The sequence below is a fragment of the Pseudopipra pipra genome, chromosome Z, assembly GCF_036250125.1.
Source record: "Pseudopipra pipra isolate bDixPip1 chromosome Z, bDixPip1.hap1, whole genome shotgun sequence".
Classification (NCBI taxonomy): Eukaryota; Metazoa; Chordata; class Aves; order Passeriformes; family Pipridae; genus Pseudopipra; species Pseudopipra pipra.
In genome coordinates this window covers 10,434,087-10,454,916 of record NC_087581.1, presented here as the reverse complement: position 1 = coordinate 10,454,916, position 20,830 = coordinate 10,434,087, and the positions used below count along the sequence as shown (strand labels likewise).

The 20,830-nt window shown below is 38.0% G+C and overlaps 1 protein-coding gene across 1 annotated transcript in view; it reads left to right on the top strand.

Moving 5' to 3' along the window:
- GOLPH3 (golgi phosphoprotein 3) overlaps window positions 1-19,596 on the top strand; it is a 31,341-nt gene extending 11,745 nt beyond the window's left edge. Inside the window, exons 2-4 of the mRNA XM_064642357.1 lie at window positions 6,603-6,734; window positions 12,490-12,604; window positions 15,789-19,596. Of these exons, the coding sequence (XP_064498427.1) occupies window positions 6,603-6,734; window positions 12,490-12,604; window positions 15,789-16,213 (672 nt within the window). The 3' untranslated portion in view covers window positions 16,214-19,596. The remainder of the gene's footprint in view (window positions 1-6,602; window positions 6,735-12,489; window positions 12,605-15,788) is intronic.
- The last annotated feature ends 1,234 nt before the right edge of the window (window positions 19,597-20,830 follow it).

The following is a 20,830-nucleotide window of genomic DNA, read 5'->3' as shown; positions in this document are numbered from 1 at the left end:
TTGAGATAACTATGCAAAGTAAGTATGCGGGCACATTCACCCTTCATGACACATGCTGTGTAAATGCTAGCCATAAGTAGGCTCTTTGTGCTATTCAACATGAAAATCAGGTCATATATAATTTATACCAGCAGATGACTCAATTTACCTTGTCTAATCCAACAGATGGCCTGAAATGACTTTGAAAGATTTTTTTTCTTAGTTCCACATTCACTTTAATTAGTCTATCTCAGATGATACATCTCTTGAAAACAAGATTCTTCTTGTTTTCATTTGAACAGTAGAACTGGACTTTGTGTGTTTTACAGATCTCCAAAATGTATTTTTGTTATACTGGCATGTGTGTTTGGCGAGGGCAACTAACTGGACCTGGAGATAATTGTCATCAGTAAGTTCCCATGATACCAGCAAGCACAGAATACTTTCTAGTCTGTTTGTCATCTGTGTTTTTTGAGAACATACCATAAAATTAGTCTGCCACGAATTGGAAAGAAGAGATAGCAAGAAACCCTCGTTTGGGAAAGCTCAGCACTTTTTTCGTGTATAAACAAACCACTGGTTTTATGTTTCAGAGCTTTTATATTGCTACTCCAACACAGTGTTCGAATGCCATCTAATGCAGAAGTAATAAAAGTAATAACAAAGTCCAGCAAGTTTGAGAAGTCTTATTTTTCTTATCTTGCATCATGCAAGTAGTCTGTTGAATTTTTTTTCTCTGAAATACTCTTCTAATGGAGAACAGGGTACCTGTAAATTCAGAATTTAGTTTGCTAATGCAAAAGCTTTCTTTAACCTAGATTGTGCCTCCTAGCTGAGAAACTCTGAAGTTAGGGATTTCATGTCTGTTGCCTAGACTGTGAGATGTATTGCCTCAGAGCTGGGACTTCCAAACTTCTAAGGAGCGGTGATGGTTTATCTTTGCTTTCTCTTAATTTCCAGGTTGGCCCAGCTGCCATGGCTGGAAAGGGTTAAAACATTTTATTTCTTCTATCTCTACATGAAGTTTCAGAAATGGCATTATTTACCAAATTTCAAAGTCTTTTTTTTTTGTGTCTTTCATAAAAGAAGAATTTGGAATTTCCTGAGAACAGGAATTCAGGGTTTTGAGTAGCTGTAGTGATGTTCCTCCTTTAGGAGGTTCCTTTCAATTGTTTGGTTTATTTCAGTTTCTTTATCATAGGTCTTTTATTTTGCTTTTTAAGTAGAGGGTACTAGGTGAGGGTCTAAGGAATATTATCAAGTTTTAACGTAAAACGAAAAGGCTTTTGGTAAGAGAAGTAGACTGGGCAGTGTTACCAGTGCGTTATCCCAGGGAAGCTGTTCTGTTGTGGTTCTTTGTAAATGTAAATTGAGTCTGAGTCAGGGCCAAAACTTTGACCTAACACTGACCTGTGACACTGAATACAAGTCCGGGTCTGAGAACAGGCCTGAGGGGCCTGCTGTGCTAAAATAAAGAAATACTTTATTTTTTTTTTTAGTGAGTAGGCTGCTGTAACCCACAAGTTATCTTCACAGACTATTATGTGACTTTTGATGCTCTTTTGGGAGACTAACAAAGCTGATTTCCATTTGCAATGGCTCTGTGGTCTGCAAAGTAATCTGTAATAGCAGGAGACTCATTGAATTAGAATGCATTGGCTACAGTCAGTGTTCTGTAAACAGGTGGCCTTAACCAAGTAAGTTAAACACCTCGTATTTATTTAAATTATCATGTTTGTATTTGAAGCCTCACGGTTGTATTCTGCAAGCATTTTTCTTTTCCTTTCTCTTGAATCTGAGAGATTGTCATGGGTTTTTCACTCTTCCCTCCTCTTGCCTGATCTGTGCCAGGTATAGTGGAATTGCAGCTCACCTATTCTGAGTTAACTGAAGAAGCGGAGAGAGGATTTGTATCTCTTCTCTCTGGGAAGATTTTTAGTAACTGATGCATAAAACAATGTAACTAAAATATTACCTAAGATTCCTAAACCAATGAAGATTCCTAAATCTTTGTTCGCAAAGCCTAGCCATGATGATGAAAAGATTACCTGGCCTTTTGTACTCTATTTTATTAAGAAAGTTTTCTTTTTTTTTATTAACTTCACTCTGTAATCCAAGATTACATGATTATATTCTCTCATGATTATATTACAAGATTATATTCTCTTATAATATAAATATAGTCAATATAAATGTAAAATGGCACCTGCAATTTAGTTGCATTTTTTTGCACTGTTACTGCTGGGTAATTAATTGGGAAACAGAAAATAGTGATGTTTCTGTGGGTTTGGTGGGGTTTTTTGTTTGCTTTGTTGTTGCTGTTTTTCTTTGTTTGTTTCAAATATAGCTAGTGTAACAGTGGCCTGGATGCTGAGTAGAGCAATGTGAGAGTGATGGCTCTGTGAAGGTTGGCTGTTCTGTGCTTATGTGAAATGATTTTTGAAGTTTTTTGCAAGTCTTAAAGTAGCCTTGATCGTATAAAAATCAATAACATACTTGGCACTGAATACCTTCAGGCACATCTGGTCATATTAGTCTTGTCATTCTGATTTTTTACATGCTTATTAAATTATAGTGGTTATTGCTGCAGTGCCTTACTGGGCCAGAGATAAAGAGTTAGCCCTTTTTTAAGGGAAAAAAAATAATTTAAAAATAATCTTTGAATTACAAAATCTCTCAAGTAACTTATGGATTTAAAGAGGCAAGGTAAAAGCAGGAAGTGGAAGGGAAGGTAGTTTGGGTAATTCCAAGGCACAGAGCCTTCGTTAGGCAACCGACTATTTTAATATGTGAGAGTTTCAAGTGGTTAATGGATAACTGAACAGGAAGACCTGTGTGAGCTGGAAGTTGGGTAAAAGGAATGGGAATAGGAGACAGTGAATAAATGCCACAGGAGGTGGTGGGAAGGAAATGGCCTAATGAGCATGGATTTTGAATAACTTGTTCTTAAAACAGAAGGAGGATCTTAATCTTTAGCTCTGTGCTTTGCCATGCCTGTGTGGAAAGTCTGAACTTTCAAAGTTAATATGGTAGAAAGTTTTTGATGTAAACTTTATTCTTATTTCCTTTTATGCTTGTCTAGCAAAACTAGTTTGTATCTAAAAGTTTCTAGGTCAGATCTGATGAAAAATGCTGTGTTTGTGTAAATAAACATGACAGTTGTAAACATTCTTTTGATCTTTGAGTCATTGTAGATTTAAAATTTTGTCTTGCAAGCTATTCATAGCTTAAAGTGCTATTCTGGTGTGATTGCTGTCAGATAAAAATAATTTCCTGCTTTGTAAGACTTCCCCCCTGCTGCTTAGCAACTTTAATGAAATAAGTATTTATTTGAGTTAGGAAGTTTATAAAACTATATAACTTGAAAGAAGATGGATAAAGTAAAAATATTCAGTGTTATATTTGTGAGAAAACTACTGCTGTTTAAAAGCATTAAATAGTGGAATGAGTTGCATTTATAAATAGTGGTGTTTGATCTTCAGTCAAGTGTTTTGAGACTGTTAGGTGTTTGGAATAACAGAACAGTGTTAAAAATCACATCCCTGTCTTGTTCCATAAGCTGTAATGAGCAATGGCCGGGTGGTGGTCAGGGAATGACAATTCCTCCAGTGTACACACACCTACTTCAGCTGAGTGGGAGCTTCCTAATCCATGTGTGGTTTACAGATCAGATCCATTGCTGTCTGTCAAACTTTATTATCAATCTCAGTTTTTAAAAGGATTTTTAAAAAACTTTTAGCCCCCTGTAAAAACAGTTGAATAGAAACAGAGAAAAGAAATTGGCCACTGACTTTTCTAACCTGTGAGCTGACTTCATTTACCACCTTTTAGACCTTGTTTGCTTTACAAATAATAAACTGCATTATTCTATACTGCCATTCTGCCCCTCCATTTATTATTATTATTATTATTATTATTATTATTATTATTATTATTATTATTATTATTATTATTATTATTATTATTATTATTATTATTATTATTATCATCCATCCCTTTGTTTCTCTTTTGTGCACCTTTTTGTAGTTATGCTGTATGCCATTTAAAGTAGGTGTCAAGAGAGTGTTTGCAGTGTTGAAGATAAGTGTCTCCTATTCAGTTCCATGTAATTCAAGAAGTATGAGTTAAAGGATGAGTTAGACTGTTGTGTCCTAAACTGATGTTCTGTGAAGATTCCTTTGATTATCTGGTATCTTTGCAGTAGGTGTCAAAAACAATCAGTTCATCTACCTGAACAATCTGGAAAGATAAGTTTAATTGATTAAAGAATGCTCAGGATTACACAGACTGTTATAAAATATCTTCTTCCTAACTCTGTTAGTAGCAGTGCAATCTCTGTGTATGGAAATAAGATGTTCCTTCTCTAGAGGATCACCTGCAAACTCATCTTAGCAGGAAAAAAAAAAGGGAAAAAAAGAAGATGGTGACGCAATATGTATTCTCATGACTTTAATGTCATCTAACCCACCAGAGCAAGTGGTTCCATTTATGAAGAATATAATCTCCTTGAGCTGTTTTTCAGGATCACTTGATTAGAAACTGTTGAGTGGTTGTGCAGCCTCCATTCTTGGAGGTTTCCAAGTCTTGCTTGAATAGAATCCTGAGCAACTTGACCTGAGTGCAGCAGGAGGCTGGACTAGAGATCTCCTGTGGTCACTTTGAACCTGAATTATTTTATAATCCTGTATTTCTCAACAACCCACAGCCTATGGCCATCTGTGTTGATTAACCACTGGGGGAGAGGAATTTACATCTGGTAATTACTGCAGGGAGTGGTGTAGTTAATGTCACTTCATTGAAAACTAGTAATTTAAAAAATCAGTTTTCATGACTAAACAAAGAGGAAGAAACATCAGCACTTCGGTTGTTTGCATAATAGTATAATCCTTTTTGTGGATAGAAGGAAGTATAAATTTATTGTGCCTGTGAGTTTGTGCAGTAGATTTTTAGTTTGCGTATGTGTTGTCTGATTTCACAAATTATTATGTAAAGAATCTGATTGGAAATAGAATGTGGGAGTCATATCTCTTCCCCCTCAAGCAAATACTGCACTTTATCATGTATGTTATTTGGCGAAGAAACGTCTGGTGCCAACCAGAATCTTAATTACAGTATGGCAGTGCAGGAGTAGCTGATACTTGCCAAGTGTCAACACTCGAGTGGAAGGCTGATTAGATAACTTCTCAAATGCCTCTCCAACCTTATATTTATGGCATTTTAAATAAATATCTGTGGCATATTTCAGCAATTACTTTAGAGATTGAGGGCTTTTGTAGACTTTTCAGAAGTATTGGTCATCTATATAATACAACTCTTGAAAATAGGTAAGTGGGAAGTGGAAGCAAGTATTACCACATTCCTGGAAATGTGTACTTGATGGCATTAGTTAGGGACTGGTTTGTAAGTTGAGTGCACTTAGGATGTGTCTTGTATCTCCGTGTTGGCAGCTTTTATCTGCAAATAGAATAAAGTTGAATTGCTCTTGATTTAAGCTCATTTTTGTTATTGGTTAGGATAAATTTTATGAAAGGGAGAGCTCTCTTCCCCCCCATCCCCCTACTCCTTCTCTTGTTTACAGCACCTTTCTCTGAAATATCTCAGATGATTTTCAGAATATTTTCAGAAGTGCATCACTAGAGGAGTTTTGAAAGCGCTTTATGGATCATACCAAGTGTTTCTGCAGACATTTCTCAAAAGACAAAACATGTCTCAATGATTTTGTTTTGTCTTAGATACTCATGTATTAAAAAATGTGCAAGAACACTGTTGGCTAATCTATAGATAAAATAGAATTCTTTTAAAAAGATTTTTGGGGTCATAAGTGTTGAGCAATGGAGTACAAAAGTCAATGCATGTATTTTTCTAGATACTGATTGGTAAATGTAGTGGATTAAATCCTCTCTTCTGCCATTTAAGCAGACAGCTATCAGTGCAGAAATAGAGATAAAAAAGCATGGTAGGTGTGACGTGCTTCATAGAATAAATGTGTTTTGCAGTTTGTATAAGAACTATATGCTTCAAGCTTTAAAAATACATGTTTTCGAAGGATTTAAATGATGGAGTAGCTATTCCAGTTATTTCTTTAAAAACTTTTGTCTTTACAAGCTAAAAAAAAAAATCAGTTCTGTGATTTTCGCTGATTGCTACATTTCTGTTTCCAGTATACTCTGTAGTTTACTTAATATCCATTTTCAGGTCATTGTTGCTTTATCGCTGCCATGGTCTTTATGCATTTAAAATCATGTTAATGTTTCTCATTAAACTCAGATGAGTCTGTGATGCCAGTAAAGCCAAATGCTTGATGTCTTAAAAATGCAGTAAGTTCATTTTGAGCATGTACAAAATACACTTCATACCTCACAGTTCTTGGTATCACCCTCTTTTGTTCTGTATCATTTTCCTGATGTTTCCCTGTTCTTCAAACAGCAGAGACTTGAGTGTCAAAACTAATAGGGAGTGAGTCTGTTCCTCCTTCATGTTTTCAGGGCAGGAACTGGTGACTAGTGATGCCACTTCAAAAGTATATGAAGACAGGAGAACTGCTTAGAGAACTCAGTGAGCCCCTTCTGCTGTTTGCTTTCAGGTGGAGATGGAGATATCTTACTGCGTTTCATTCTTCACAGGGTTACACATCCTTCTGGAATGATTGCATCTCCTCAGGATTGCGTGGCTGCATGTTAATCGAATTGGCATTGCGGGGGCGTCTTCAGCTGGAGGCTTGTGGAATGAGGCGTAAAAGTCTGTTAACAAGAAAGGTAAGTGAAGGAAAATGATCACATTTACTTGTGTCACGCTTCAGGCAATACAGGAGCTCTAAATTGCAGCTGGTTCTAAGAAAAAGATTTGATTTTTTTTTGCTTTACACGAGAATAATGATTCTGAGTAGTGACCTAAGTTGGATGTCCAAAGTTGGAAAATGTTTCAGCAGTGAGATAAAGTGCCTTGGAAGATCTCTTATTTAAGCTCATTGTTCTCACTTGTTCTGTGCTCCTGTTTGTTCCTAGTAGTGTTGGGAATCTTGCACCAAGAGATTCCTGTTGGCAGTGGCTCTGGCCAGGGTGAGGTGGCAGCAGTTACTGTGGGGAGCCAGAAGCACCAGCTGTGAACTGCTGTAGAACTGGGTTTTGCAATGCCGGTGGGATGTGGGCTGATGCTAAAAGGAAGGGATAACTGACAGCCTGCCAGATGTGTCCTGCAAGCCAGCAGTTCTGGTCTACACAATGCTGCAGTTTATGCCTGCAATGCATGGGAAGGAAGCCATCCTTGTACCTGGGGCCCCTGAGAACACAAAATTATACGCAGTTTAAACATGTGACTGGTGTGTTAAATTGGTTGTGCTCCCTGACTGTTAAAATGGCCGCATTTCTAAGGTCCTTTATTTAATTAGGCTAAATATTTGAGGCCTTTATATATTACTTTTACCACTGGGTTTTTCCTTTGTACAGAATGTGCAAAGTGACAGTCTTTGAAGAATTTTTACTTCATCAGCATTAGAGGATACTTGTAAAATAAGTTTATTGAAAACGTGGTCAAATGTTGCCTGTCTACGACAAATAAATTCTTTTATGGCACATGTCCCGGTCAATATTATCTTTTGCTAAATTTTAAGGAAAGTTTATGCATTCCCCAACCTTCTCCCAGCATCCTCCACTTCAGAAAAATTGAAGCTCTGTTCAGACAAACAGCACCCTTCTTCTTTTAGCCCCATTTAAGCATATTCAGCATTGATTAGTTTGCATGGTTTTTTTCCTCCAGAGCTTTTGGCTTCTTAGGCATTCAGTAATGTTCTTTAGGAGTTATTTTCGGTCTGTGCAAACCTTGTCAGTTCTGCCTACTTGAAATATTAACTGTGGAGTTGTTGGGATTTTTAGGAAAATGGAAAAATAACCTGTGTGTATATTCACTAAAGAATACAGGCAAAATTATTTGCTCCTTTTGTGATGGTCCAGGTTGTGTTTGGGTTTTGTTTGTGGTTGGGTGTTTGTTAAAATTTTATCGTGTGGTTTTGTGGTTGGGTAGATGTGTTTGTTTAAAGCGATCTCAAAGCTACCTAATATTGGAGGTTTTCTTCTTTCTGCTGTTGTAAGGCATTGGAGATATCTTTTTTTTTTTTGCAGGCAGAAGGATTCTGTAAAAAAGTTGTTAATTAAAAATGTAAATGAAGGCTGCTCGAGTATTTTCCAGCAAATAGAATCCCTAATTGCACCACCGCCCTCAATTTAGAAATAATTCTTGTGAATGACTTGTGTTGTTTTGTACTTTATTTGAAGTATTCCATTAACACCAAATTTCAGTCTTGTTTCTCTGTTGGCTGGACTTAAGTGCCTCAACTCTCCTCCTTGTCCTGCTTCTGCAGGCTTTGCTCCACTTGCCCTTGGCTTTGGCTGTGAATTAAATACTGTGCTTAGTAAGTGGAATGAGCTGTCTGATAATATATCTGAGGTTGTGATTCCCTGGCAATACTGTTTTCTGTAGCTTCTCCCTCTCAGGAGGTCCCTCTTTCTCCTTGCCCCAGGTCTGTCTTTTGATTTAGTGGGAAGATGAAACCTTAAAACTCAAAGCTTTCATTTGTGAATCAAAACCCTGCATCTTCAAGCCATGGTCTGAAGGCAGGATTTTAGGCTTGGGTCACTTCAGCCCATGCTGCAGCTGGGAAGGGTAGCCCTGTCCGTGTGAAGAGACTTATTGGAGTCTCTCTCAAGTTGTTATTATTCTGCACAGCCTTGCCAGGTAACACCTCTGGCTGAAAACATGTTTACTTTGATCAGTTTAGTTTTTACTTGAAGTACTCTCTTGACCTTGTCATCAGGCACAGGTGACACTGCTGGCATGGGAGATGAGGTGCAGGCAAAAAGAGGGTAGAACCAGTTCTTTGGACAGTAGTGTGGATTTATAACCAGCCAGCTGTGGCCTTGATCATACAATTAACTTACAAGAATGGTAATGATTTCCACTTCAGGCCTTACAGCAAGTTGATCTTTGCTCATTATATTTTGCAGTGTTTAAGACAGAACTTCAGAGTGGATTGAGATGCGTTAAACCCATGATGGAATGCCATAGAGAGACAAATAAGACTGAGAAAAGAGTCCATAAGGACCTGGTGGGCATTAGTGAAACTTTGAAAGTGGATAAGATATCTTATACATTGCAACATCCTTATAAATTTGGTTTAGGAGTATGTAGACACTACATCATTTTGGGGTTCTATCTACTGGGATCAGTTTTAGAAACAAATAATTGAATGTTGAGGTTTGCATGTGAAAAATGGAAAATGGTACTCTACATTGCCTCACAGCTTCAGAAAGCAAACCAAATCAACAGAGTTATTAAAAGCAAAAGGAATCCCAATCCTTGGCAAATTTACCTAAGTATTTTATTGCTAACAATTATGAGCAATTCATGCGTGAGTGAATTTTTGTATTAAAACTAAACAATGAAGTTAACTTAAAAATCAACACAAAAAGGGCTTAATCTTTAGCTTTGCTGAATTGCCAAACTGCATTGTGAAAAACACAAATTAAATATTCTGTATAATCGAAATTTTCTCAGTAAATGAATACCAGGGAAATCTAGTACCTGATAAATCACTGAAAAATATGAATAAAGAGATTTTTTTTGAAGTCAGGCTGCATCATCTCTGAACAAGGATCTTTGCTTCTTTCTCTACTTTAGCCCCCCTTTGGATGCTTAATCTTCTGTGGTGGTTCAGTTCATGAGACCCCCCAAACCCACTTGATTTCCCACTCTGAAGAGAGTTAGTCAAGAGGGATTCATCACTAAATCCTTCAAGAAAGAGCAGATCAATGAAGACAGACAGGTGTCTGGGCTGCAGCTGCTGTTGCCTGTCTCCATGTGCTGGGAAGGAGAGGGAAGAGAAATATTATGGAAGTGAACTGAAATACTTTTATATGAGGGGAAGGATAATCAGAAGTGTGGATATTCAGTGTAGCAGAGGAGTGAGGAGAAACAGTGTTTGGCTGCAGAGAACTTGGTAAACTTGGAAACAAAATAGCTGTGTGGTGTGGCTTCAGAAGAGCTAATGGAGTCAGTCCTGAATCGAATCGAGGCCCCTGTACTCCTTACAGCTCTTTCCTATAAATTCCTGTATATTTAGGCTCCTATTGTCATGGTGCATTATATTCATGCTGGCTTCTTAAACTTCTTTGCAGTGGTAGAAAAAAGTATTTTAACTCCCAATAAGCAAGGGAAGCTGTTTTCTAAACTTTAAAAAAAAAAAATCTTTTTCTTATGCACGAGACTTTATTTTACTTTATTTATTTAAAAAAACCCAAATCAAAACATTTTTAATCTTTTCAGTGAGGTTGGTTTGTTTGTTTTTAAGAATAAATCAGCTTAAAAAGATTACTTCACATTTTACCTGTTAAAATGAGATGGTGAGTACCAGGTACCAACTGCAGAAGGATGGAGAGATCCAGTGTAACAGAGGTTACCATGAAACTAATCATATGAGACACTTCAAAGAAACTAAAATACTGCTGGAACGTCAGCTTTGAAAAGAAGTAAAGATGGCTAAATTGGCTGGTTTTAGGCTAATTATTAAAGGAATATCTGAAAAGTGCCTGTTAATATCTGCAGTCTTGCAGCTTAAAATCCTAGCTTGAAGCGTGCTCCTGAAGAAAGAACAGGCACTTCCAAAAGTTCGAAATCTTGGTACAAAACTGGAAATGTGTAATATAATTATATGTGGTTAATAAAGGTTTTGAGTGGTGCTGTGCATGCTTGTAAATCAGAAAGATAAATGTGTTGTTGTGTGCTTAGTTTCAAATAGGGATTGTGTGGATTTAAATGCAGATGTGTTCTTAAAACAGAATATCTGAAGTCTGTGTTGGAGTGATCTCCAGCTCCCCAAAATGGAGACCTGAACAGTATCTCATGAGTCCATCTAATCTGGATGCAGTAACAGAAAGTGAGGTTTCTCTGGTCCCTCCTTGGCAGATGTTTAGCCTTAAAATTCTCCATTGCTGAATGCAGTTCAACAACCAGGTTGTTTTAATTGCCTGATGAAGTTTTTGAGAGTATATCCTGCATCTTCTGTATTTCCAGACTAAGCTGGTATCTTTTATATTTACCAAAGTAGGGTCCCTAAACTTCTGTTTGTTTCCCTCTTTGTAAAAGTAACTCTCTCTTTAGATCTAAATAAACTTCATTCATTTTAGCTTGGCATTGTGGACTCGTTCATTCTTACTGATTTTTATTGAAAATCTTAGTTTCTTGCTTTATATAGACCGCCTAAATTGGAAATAGCATTCCAGCTATGACCTGTTAGGTAGTCACAAAGATCTCTTCATCAGTTTTATTTTCATCCTGTTCACTTTGTACACTTTTGTACATCAACTGGGGATCGTCTTGCCGGGGTTGAAGTTGTCTTACCATTGCTACTCATTTCGGTGTCATCAACAGACCCTGTGAAAATGCATTGCATTCCTCTGTTGTTTGTAGTAAGAATTGTTGATGTATTAGTTTTTCTGTCAGTGACCTGTTATCTTTTACCTGATGCTTATGAAGTGCTAACTTGTAGAACTACTTCAGTTGCCAGATTATAATTATTTTAGTAAGTGCTTTGAAATGGTAGTAATTCTTCTGTTAATAATGAAAGATAGATTTGATTTAAACATGTTGACCTGGGCTAGCTTAATCTGTAAGTTTTCATTTAGTGCTCTTAATTTTCCCACCAGAAAAGAAATTGTATTTTGGCTGGTTTATGATATGACATATACTGATAAACAAGCAGTTACTCAAATTCTTAAATTTTATTGTATTATTCTGAATAAATTTTTTGGTTATTCTCTTGTGCTTTCTTGAGGGAACTCCCAAATAATTTTAGAAGTTATGAAGTAACATTTATTGTTGCATATTAAGAGGTTTATTAGTACATATGTATTTTCCCTAATACAACTGGTTTTACTGTTAATGAGTGGAACAGTGTTATGGGGCAGTATGTTCTTCAGAGTTGTAAAACTTACAGATGTTGCCTTGAACCTATTTTTATCCATTAATATCCGGAAGGAGAAAAATAATTTTTGTGCTTTTCCAGTTTGTAATTTTTTTATTTCCACAAGACCTAATTGTTTAGCTGAAGTATTTTGAAAAACTTGACTTGAAGCAGTAAAATAGACTGCCATCAGAGACTAATTTAAGAGTGTGTAGGGTACTTTGTTTTGAGGAGCTAGCAAATGACCTGCCTGGGTAAGTGGTTTATTTTCCTTAAAAAAATTAGGTTTTAAGTGTGTTATTAATATTATAGTTTTAGTCCATTAAGGTTAATTTAAGTTACAGATAATGTCACACTTAATATATCTTTGAATTAGAGCCTTATTTTTTTTTAACAACTAGGGTTTGGTTTTTTTTAAGTTGTACATTCTTAAGAGATAGCTCCTTATTTTTTAAAAATGTCCTTGCTTTTCGTAACAGATTTTTTTTTTAATCGATGAGTGCTTTTGTCATATATGAATTAAGTCAAAATACTGACTGCATTTTATTCTATCCTAGGTGATTTGCAAGTCAGATGCTCCTACAGGGGATGTTCTGCTTGATGAAGCTCTGAAACACATAAAAGAGACCCAGCCTCCTGAAACAGTACAAAATTGGATTGAACTGCTTAGTGGTAAGCCTTGGACATAACGTATTTGCTTTTTTTATCCCAATAAAGCTAATTATCTGGCATCACTAGAGATTATATTGTAAGGTTTTTCAAGAGAAAGTATGCAAAAAAGTTAATTAGTCTGTCCTCTAGGGTAGTCTCTTGTTGATTGTAACCTTTAATCAAATATAAGTAACTGTTGCTTTTGACTTAACTTGGTACAGAAAGGATTTGTATGGAAGTGTCAGAGGACATCTCAGCTGTGGAAGAGGTGCCTTCCACTGACTGAAGTAAATCAGGACTGCACCCTGGAGATGTAACTGCCTTTCTCTGTATTTGGAAGTGAGGGTTAGTGGAAGTTTGGAGCCTAAGTGTGTGGATTCAGTATTCGGATCTTTGGATAAAGAAGGGAGATAAGGAGCTCATAGCTCAGACATAAAAACTGAGGGTGATTTGGCCATTAGTCATAAAGAAACAGTAGTCAGGAGTTCTGTTTTTTCATTAACTGAAGAAATTTAATAAATATTTTAAAATGTTAGGCACTTCTTGATGATCAAAACAAAGTCTTCAAGGTGAGTACTTTGCACAAAGCTCTTCCTGTAAAGCTGGTAGGTTGTTGCACAAAAAATGAAATGCCAATTCTCACAGAATAATTCAGGTTTGGGTTGGAAGGGACCTTTACAGGCCATTTAGTCCAACCTCCCTGTGGTTAGCTCGGACACCTTCCACTAGGCCGGGACACTCAGAGCCCCATCCAGCCTGACCTTGGATGTTTCCAGGGATGGGCCATCCACCACCTCTCTGGACAATCCGTTCTAGTGTTTAGTGCTCTCGTTGTAAAAAACTTCTTCCTTGTATCCAATCTCAGTGACCTCCTTCACTTTAAAACCATTATCTCATGTCCCAGGCCATGCTTACGTGTCTGTAGGCCCCCTTTAAGCACTGAAAGGCTGCAGTAAGGTTTCCTTAGAGCCTTCTCTTCTCCAGGCTGAACTGTAGACAGAATTGATCACCAGTGGTCATCTACTTTCACAAAACATGTAAAATGCAGCTTCCTTGGAGTAGATAAGAGCTGTGCTTCAGTTGTGCAAACAGGAAAACAAACATCTTTTGTCAGGGATGGAACTGGGAGGTCTGGGGTAATGAGATTTGGGAATTTGCCCATTTAAATCTGTCACTTCTTATAAGCAGTAAGTAAGAGCTGCAAAGATGAGCAAAATCTTTCCACCTTGCTCTGCTTTCTTGTTTTCTTTGTTCTTTCCATTTGTCCTGCACTACCTTGAACAGCTTTCCTTGAGCACCAGTTCATTCTCAGGTCCTTGCCATCCATCCTCTCCTGCTCCTTGGCTATCAGGCAGTGGGGAGACAGGACTACAAAGCAGCCCTTGTCAGGAGCGGGCATGGCTGCTGCAGAGCCTTGCAGTTCAGTTCTCACTCAGCTCCCCTTCACTTTTACAGCCTGCAAAACCAATTCATTTTTCTTGTCCCAAGTATGTAATTTGTGCTGACATTTCACCCTCTTTCCCAGTGCAGAGCACATCAAGTTAGGGCTAATTCAAAAAAGGTCAGCTAATTAATGAACAGTGTTGTAGGCTTTCTTTGAGCTAAGCTAAGGTTTTTCTGACCCCACTGAGCTTTGGCTCTGGGAAGACAGTTATCATCAGTGCTGTGGCTAAGGCTTGAATCAATCATTTTTACTTATATATGGTTATTAATTACTAATTCTTGAATGGCATTAGTGTTCTTTGCATTTCCTGTGGTTTAGAGGACTGTCCTTTGAAGAAAAATATTTCAGTGTGGGGTTTTTTTGTTTGTTAGTTTGTTTTGGGGGTTTTTTGTTCGTTCATTTCTTTGGTTTTGTTTTCTTTTATTTAATAAATTCATAAACTCTCTTAGAATTTTGCTTTAGGGCCCAGGTCCATCCTGGAAAATAGCTACTTTATCTGTGATTATCAGCAATGTGGAGAATGCTGCTTGAAGTTACAGTACAAATGAGTTCAGAGCCATCATGGAAGTTTTTATATGGACGTGTAAGGTGAAGTGTGCCAGGCCCATGTTTATAAGATGGCCTCTAAGGGAAGCAAGTGTAGGGAATACAGAAGCTGGGATCAGAATGTCACATTTCCTCTAGATGTAGCAAACATCTGTCTGTGTCGGGACAAGTGTCTGTGTAATTGAGGAGCTTGGTCACAAGGTGTCACCACAGCACTGACTTTAGTCCACATGACAAATGTAGAAAATCTAGGAAATAGTCTTTGCCATGTGAAAGTTAGTAAGGAAACTACTTTTTTGTGTTTGGATGATCCAGCTGAGGAATCACATTCAGTGATGTGTGGGATATATAGGGACTTGTGTAGTCCGAGCCTGGGTGGATTCTCTGCCTATCACTCTGCAGTTGGAATCACCTCATGTGTTTATTTAACGTGGCTGTTACTTGAATACAGTGTATGTCACCCTCCATCACCTTGAAGTCATCTGTGGTTTATGCTTACTGTTGTTGTTGTAATTGTTACTGTATGTTAACCAATAAATTTTTTAAAAGCTTGGTGTAGAAATTCTCATATAATTTGTAGAAAACCTCCGTCTGTGTAAGAAATACTTAATGCTCTTTCTTACCTCCTAAAATGCATAGTGCACACACCCACTGCACACATACTTACACAGTGCATGTTCACTGTTTCATCTGGTAAAGGTAGGAAGGGGGAGAAGAGTGGAAACCTGAAGAAATAAAGAAATGCACAGGGTGGGTGTGCATGATCCTACCTGTGTGGCAAAAGAAAGGCAATGACACTTCTTCCAGTCTCTGAAGTGGTAAAAGGCTGGATACAGACAAATGCACAAGACTGTAGGGGGATGCTTGGTTTTATTTTTATTATTAAAAGTAAGCTCTTTCTTTGTGACAGGTTTGGTTTTTGTTTTATGAGACTGCTTTCTCATATCTTTAATCAAGACATGGCTTAGCCAGCGTTTCATCCAAACTTTAAATGTACCCCAGAGTTCCTCCAAGGAGGCCCTCCTGGTTTCTGTCTCTGTGCCTTTTTCTGGGTAGGTCAGGGCTCAGAGAAATGCTGACAGGAGCACAGCGTTGTAGTGTAATACTCAGCTTGTATGAATTTGACAGCTCCTCCTGCACCACAGAGTGGGGAAAAAAAAATCACTGCAATAGTACAAACCTTGTCTGACTGTTGTGGGTTTTTTGCCTTTTTAGGTGAAACATGGAACCCACTGAAGTTGCACTACCAGCTACGAAATGTCCGTGAACGGTTAGCCAAAAATCTAGTGGAAAAAGGTGTACTGACAACAGAGAAACAGAACTTCCTTCTTTTTGACATGACTACCCACCCTCTCACCAACAACAACATCAAACAGCGCCTCATCAAGAAGGTTCAAGAAGCGGTTCTTGACAAATGGGTGAACGACCCCCACCGCATGGACAAGCGCCTGCTGGCACTGGTGTACTTAGCCCACGCCTCGGATGTCCTGGAGAACGCTTTTGCCCCCCTCCTGGATGAGCAGTATGATTTAGCCACAAAGAGAGTGCGGCAGCTTCTGGATTTAGACCCTGAGGTTGAATGTATGAAAACCAACACGAATGAGGTTCTCTGGGCTGTTGTAGCAGCTTTCACAAAGTAACTGCGTTCAGACTGAAGTGTTCTCTCTTCTTTCATGTAAACCAGTTGTTTCTCTTCTATTGACTATTCATGTTTTCTGTCATTTGTACCTTCTCACATGATAAATTGACTTTTGTTTAATGGGAACCATAGGTTGGTGTATTCCCTACTTCTCTGTCTATCTGTATACAGGATTCTGCTGGTACAAGAGACTTTCCTGTTTGAAAACAACAGAAAAAGGGTTAACTGCCATATTGGCATTCCATTTCCTATTTAGTTTGAATTTTCTTAAATACTCTGTTTAATTTTTCACCTTGTTATTGAGATGGTTTAAGTCACCAAAGCTCCATGTTGAAGTGTCTGTCAGGACATTTTATATACAGATGTTTTCAATTATATCTAACAAAATTACTTTAAAAGCAGAAATGCCATTAAGCAGCTTTGTCAATAGTTCCTGTAAAATGCCCCCTACATTTTACTTTCCATGCAAGTCTCTTGTGTACTTATATTTTCATTAGAACAGTAGCTGAGTCATAAGGCTAGTATAGAAAGGTCCAATTGTTTCATTAACCAGTTTTGTGAGGGGATACATTCCATTATATTGTATATATAGTTCAAATTGTATATTAACAACTGCCCCATCTTAGTATTTTGCAAGACCTACTTACCTGTACACCTGGTGCCCCTTATTTGCTGTCAGCCATTGCCATTTCATGCAAAGAAAGGCCTCCTGCAAAGGTCTTGTATGTGAAAGCTGTTTGTTTCCAGAGTCTCCAGAGTTTGCCATCCAGGTATTCTCAGTCTATGCATTGCCTTTGAAAATTAGTGAAGGGAAAGAGACCGCTTTCTATTGTTGTTTGTACTTTTTTCTTTCCTTCCCCCTCTCTATGGAAGAGGCTTGTGACCAGTACCATTCTTAAGTGCAGTTTTAGATTTGTACACAAATTAATGTTTGTCTCTTAAGCCTCAAACTATTTTACACTTTAAAGACAAAAAAAGTCAGTCCTAGCAGGTGTTGCATGTAAATGGTTAGCAAGTAATGACTGCAGTTCAGACAATTCAGATTTCTGTAATGGGACGCTCTGCTATATTTTAATTTTTATATATACAATTATGCTGATTAGCACACTACTGTAAAAGAAAACCAAAACCTATATAAAACTTTGGCTTTTTAAAATCTGCTGCCTCTTTGCTACTGCTTGTTATTTCCCATTGATTTCACAGTGTAAATATTATGCATTGAAAAAGTTAGGCATTGATTTATATTTTTTTTTTTTCTCATAACAATACAGATTTATAGTGGGGCTTACAGGTGTTTAGAAAAATTTTTGGTTAATATTCAGAGCAAGAATACTAGATGGTGTATAACTGTAGAGTTGAAATTTAAGGGATCCCTTAATCTGTATACTAGCTTTTTACCTACAGTAAATAAACTATGATCTTGAAAGTGCCTGAAACAGAGTAAGCATGTCACTTTTATTTTTTGTTGCTAATTAGAAAGGTTTTATTGCCTAACTGAAAGCTGTAGTTAATATCCTTCTTATTAGAAAGGGAGAATTTACATTAAGTAGTTCAGACTGACTTAATCAGTGGTGTCGCTCGGATCTGCAGGATTCATGGCTGGGGCAGACTTGAGTTAATTTGTGAGTGTGCAGCTGTGCCTGCCATGGGTAGATCTCTTCTATCTTGAGCACAACTCTACAGCCTCATCTGTGACTGGACTTCCAGTTTTGCACTTCATTTTCAATCATTTAGATGCTTGAGTAGTTGACACTAAAACACAACTTATATTCATCATACCTATATAACCTTTTTTAATAAAGGTTTTTACAACAGGTCCTTAACACTTAATGGCACACTGTTCTTTCAGTTCTTAATGCTGTTTCTTTAGAAAAATGAAATTAAAATATATTGTAAGATATTTCAAATTCTGGTTTACAAATAAAAAGACAGACAGTGTTCTCTCACTTGTAAGATGCTGTGTTTAAAACTTTGAGGAGTTTGGGCATGAACTGGGGACATTGTTTTTTAAACATTTCAAACCATGATTGCTTTAAGTGGAGGTAAAATGAAAATTGCAATGTTGCTCTTATCTTGGACAGCTTACAGCAGCTTACTTTCTGTACTTGGTATTATATGCTAACTCACTGCTTTCATTGTCTCTTTCTCCTGTGATCCACTTTCTTATTTTCTGTTGCTCTTTGAGAGAAGAAAAAAGTCTTTAGGTGGAAAGGTCAGAAAGATAGTGGAGTATGCAGGAGCAAGTTCCGTGCACAAAACTTATAAAATGGCTTTGAAAATCGAAGCTACTTGAAACATGCTTCAGGCTGAAAGTATCATTCATAGTCCTTTTCCTGGCCTCTCATCTTCCTTCTGTGAGTATTTTCCATGTTCCTGCTGATTTCAAGTTTCGTTGTAGGGGATATTGGAGTTTTATCACCCTTACAGGGCGATAAACCAATATGGTTTAAAAGAAGTCATGCTTTAATCCCCCCTCTCAAAAGATGATTTGGGATTTTTTGACTTTTTTTATTTCCACATAGGGGATAACTGCACACAGTATTTATCAGCTTTATTTTGCTTAAAGATAGTACCTCTGACCATGATGGGGAGAGTTGGTGCTGGACATGTCAAAGAAATGTGATGTAAGCAACAACGGGTTTGTGAAGAGCAACAGTGTCTTTTGCTGAACCCCCTGTTGTAAGCCTGGATGTGGGAAATAGATGAGCTTTAAGTCCTATGTAGTGCTTCAAAAAGCCCAAAGCCTCAAGGAAGGTAAGTTTGGTAGGTTGACAGGAACTGATTTAGCTGACATGGTTGCCTTCATTCCTATTTCAGGATCCAATAAAATGGTTAAACATGGGAGACTGCTTTGTTCTGCTGAAATTCAGGTGCCCTTCTACCTGTTAGCTGCTACTGCAGCTCATGGAAACCTGGTTTCCAGACAGCTGTCTGCTCCAAATCCTCAGCTCTCAGTGGCTGCTTGAAGTGAAGACTGTTATCCATAGCCTGAACTTGAACATGTGCCTCAAGGAAAAACATATTATTCAGGGACATGTTATTTTAAAACAAACTTTAAAGTCAAAACCAGGATTTTGAAAGTTAAATCCCCAAGCAGTGCATATATATCCATAGTTTCACAGTCCTTGAGGTTTACATCCTCCTCTCCTGTGTCTTTAGAGCTGATGTTGCAGTGCTATTACATGGAATGCTGGTGAAACCTGTGTGCCATAAATGATGCTTTTGAGGCAAAACGTGCATAAAGTGGTGATACAAGGCTGGTGACTGAGTGCTCACATGTTCATGCCCATTTCTCCTACAAAGTGAAGATATGTATTGACTGATGTGTTCTCTGTGAACTGGACTGAATCTGTACTGTAATAAAATAAAGACCCTTTCATGCTATGAGCTGCAGGTGGTTAATGTGTTATCACATGCATGCAATACCTAAAGGTTTGGGGTTTTTTTTCATTTGCTCGGTACTTTCCAGTGACTCTGGTATTCACCAGTTTGGGAAACAGAACTCAAGATTTTCATCAAAGCCTCAGTTCTGCCTCAGCTGGGCTTCAAGCACTTCAGGTAGCCCAAGCTTGGCCATCTGTCTTTCTCTATGGGGGAGATGTTTCCAGTTTCAGAGAAGTATGGATTTCTTGAAAAAGGAACTTGTTTATTTTATAGCAATGCTTAATATATATAACAGCCTAATAACTTGGTGTGTAAGGAAAGACTGTATGTGGCACTTGGTGCCATGGACTAGTTGACAGGGTGTTGTTTGATCATAGGTTGGACTCGATGATCTGAGAGGTCTTTTCCAACCTAATTGATTATGTGATTCTGTAAAATGAGATGTTTTCAGGTCCTTTGTAAGTATCAAATATGAAGTAATTTCAGGTACGTGCAGGGGGCAGCTGCCTTGGACTGGAGTGAGAGAGGGTCTTTGGATGGGGAAGAAGCATGGTCAGAGCTGCTGCCCATGTTCATCTCTGAATAACATCTGGATTTTCCTCCCAAAGGGTCTTGTTTTCTCCTGCTTACAGAACAGCAGCATGAAGCCTGTGGAAAGTAAGAAATGCCTTCTGACCCGGGAGGAGAAACCTTCTGTGGGAACACAGGACAACCTGGCTCCTAGAACAGCAGAAAAGAATAGGAAAAGAAATGCTGATAAATAGTAGCCTTTGGCTCTCTCCCCTGCCCCCACATTTCTGTGCTTCCAAACAATTTGCTGCTTCAGCTGAGGGAGCTGGAGGTGTTTATCCTGGAGAAGAGAAGGCTCAGGAGAGACCTTATCATTCTCTACAACCACCTGAAATGAGTTTGCAGCCTTGTGGGGGTCAGTCTCTTCTCCCAGGGAACCAGTGATGAGAGGAAATGGCCTTAAGCTGTGCCAGGGTGTCATGGTTTGAGAGCCTCAAAATCCAATTCCCTAGTCCAAACCCCCTCCCACATCTCAACCCAGTGTGAGATGGGTTTCCAGACACCACACAAGACTCAAAATGGGGGAAAGGGAATATATTACAGTGACTGTACAAATAAATACTACAATACATTATATACAATCTTAGCTATCTCTACCATGACATAAAAGTATTTACAATGGATCAAATCTCTTCTCTCCTCCAAATAAAAGTCCAGGAGGGAA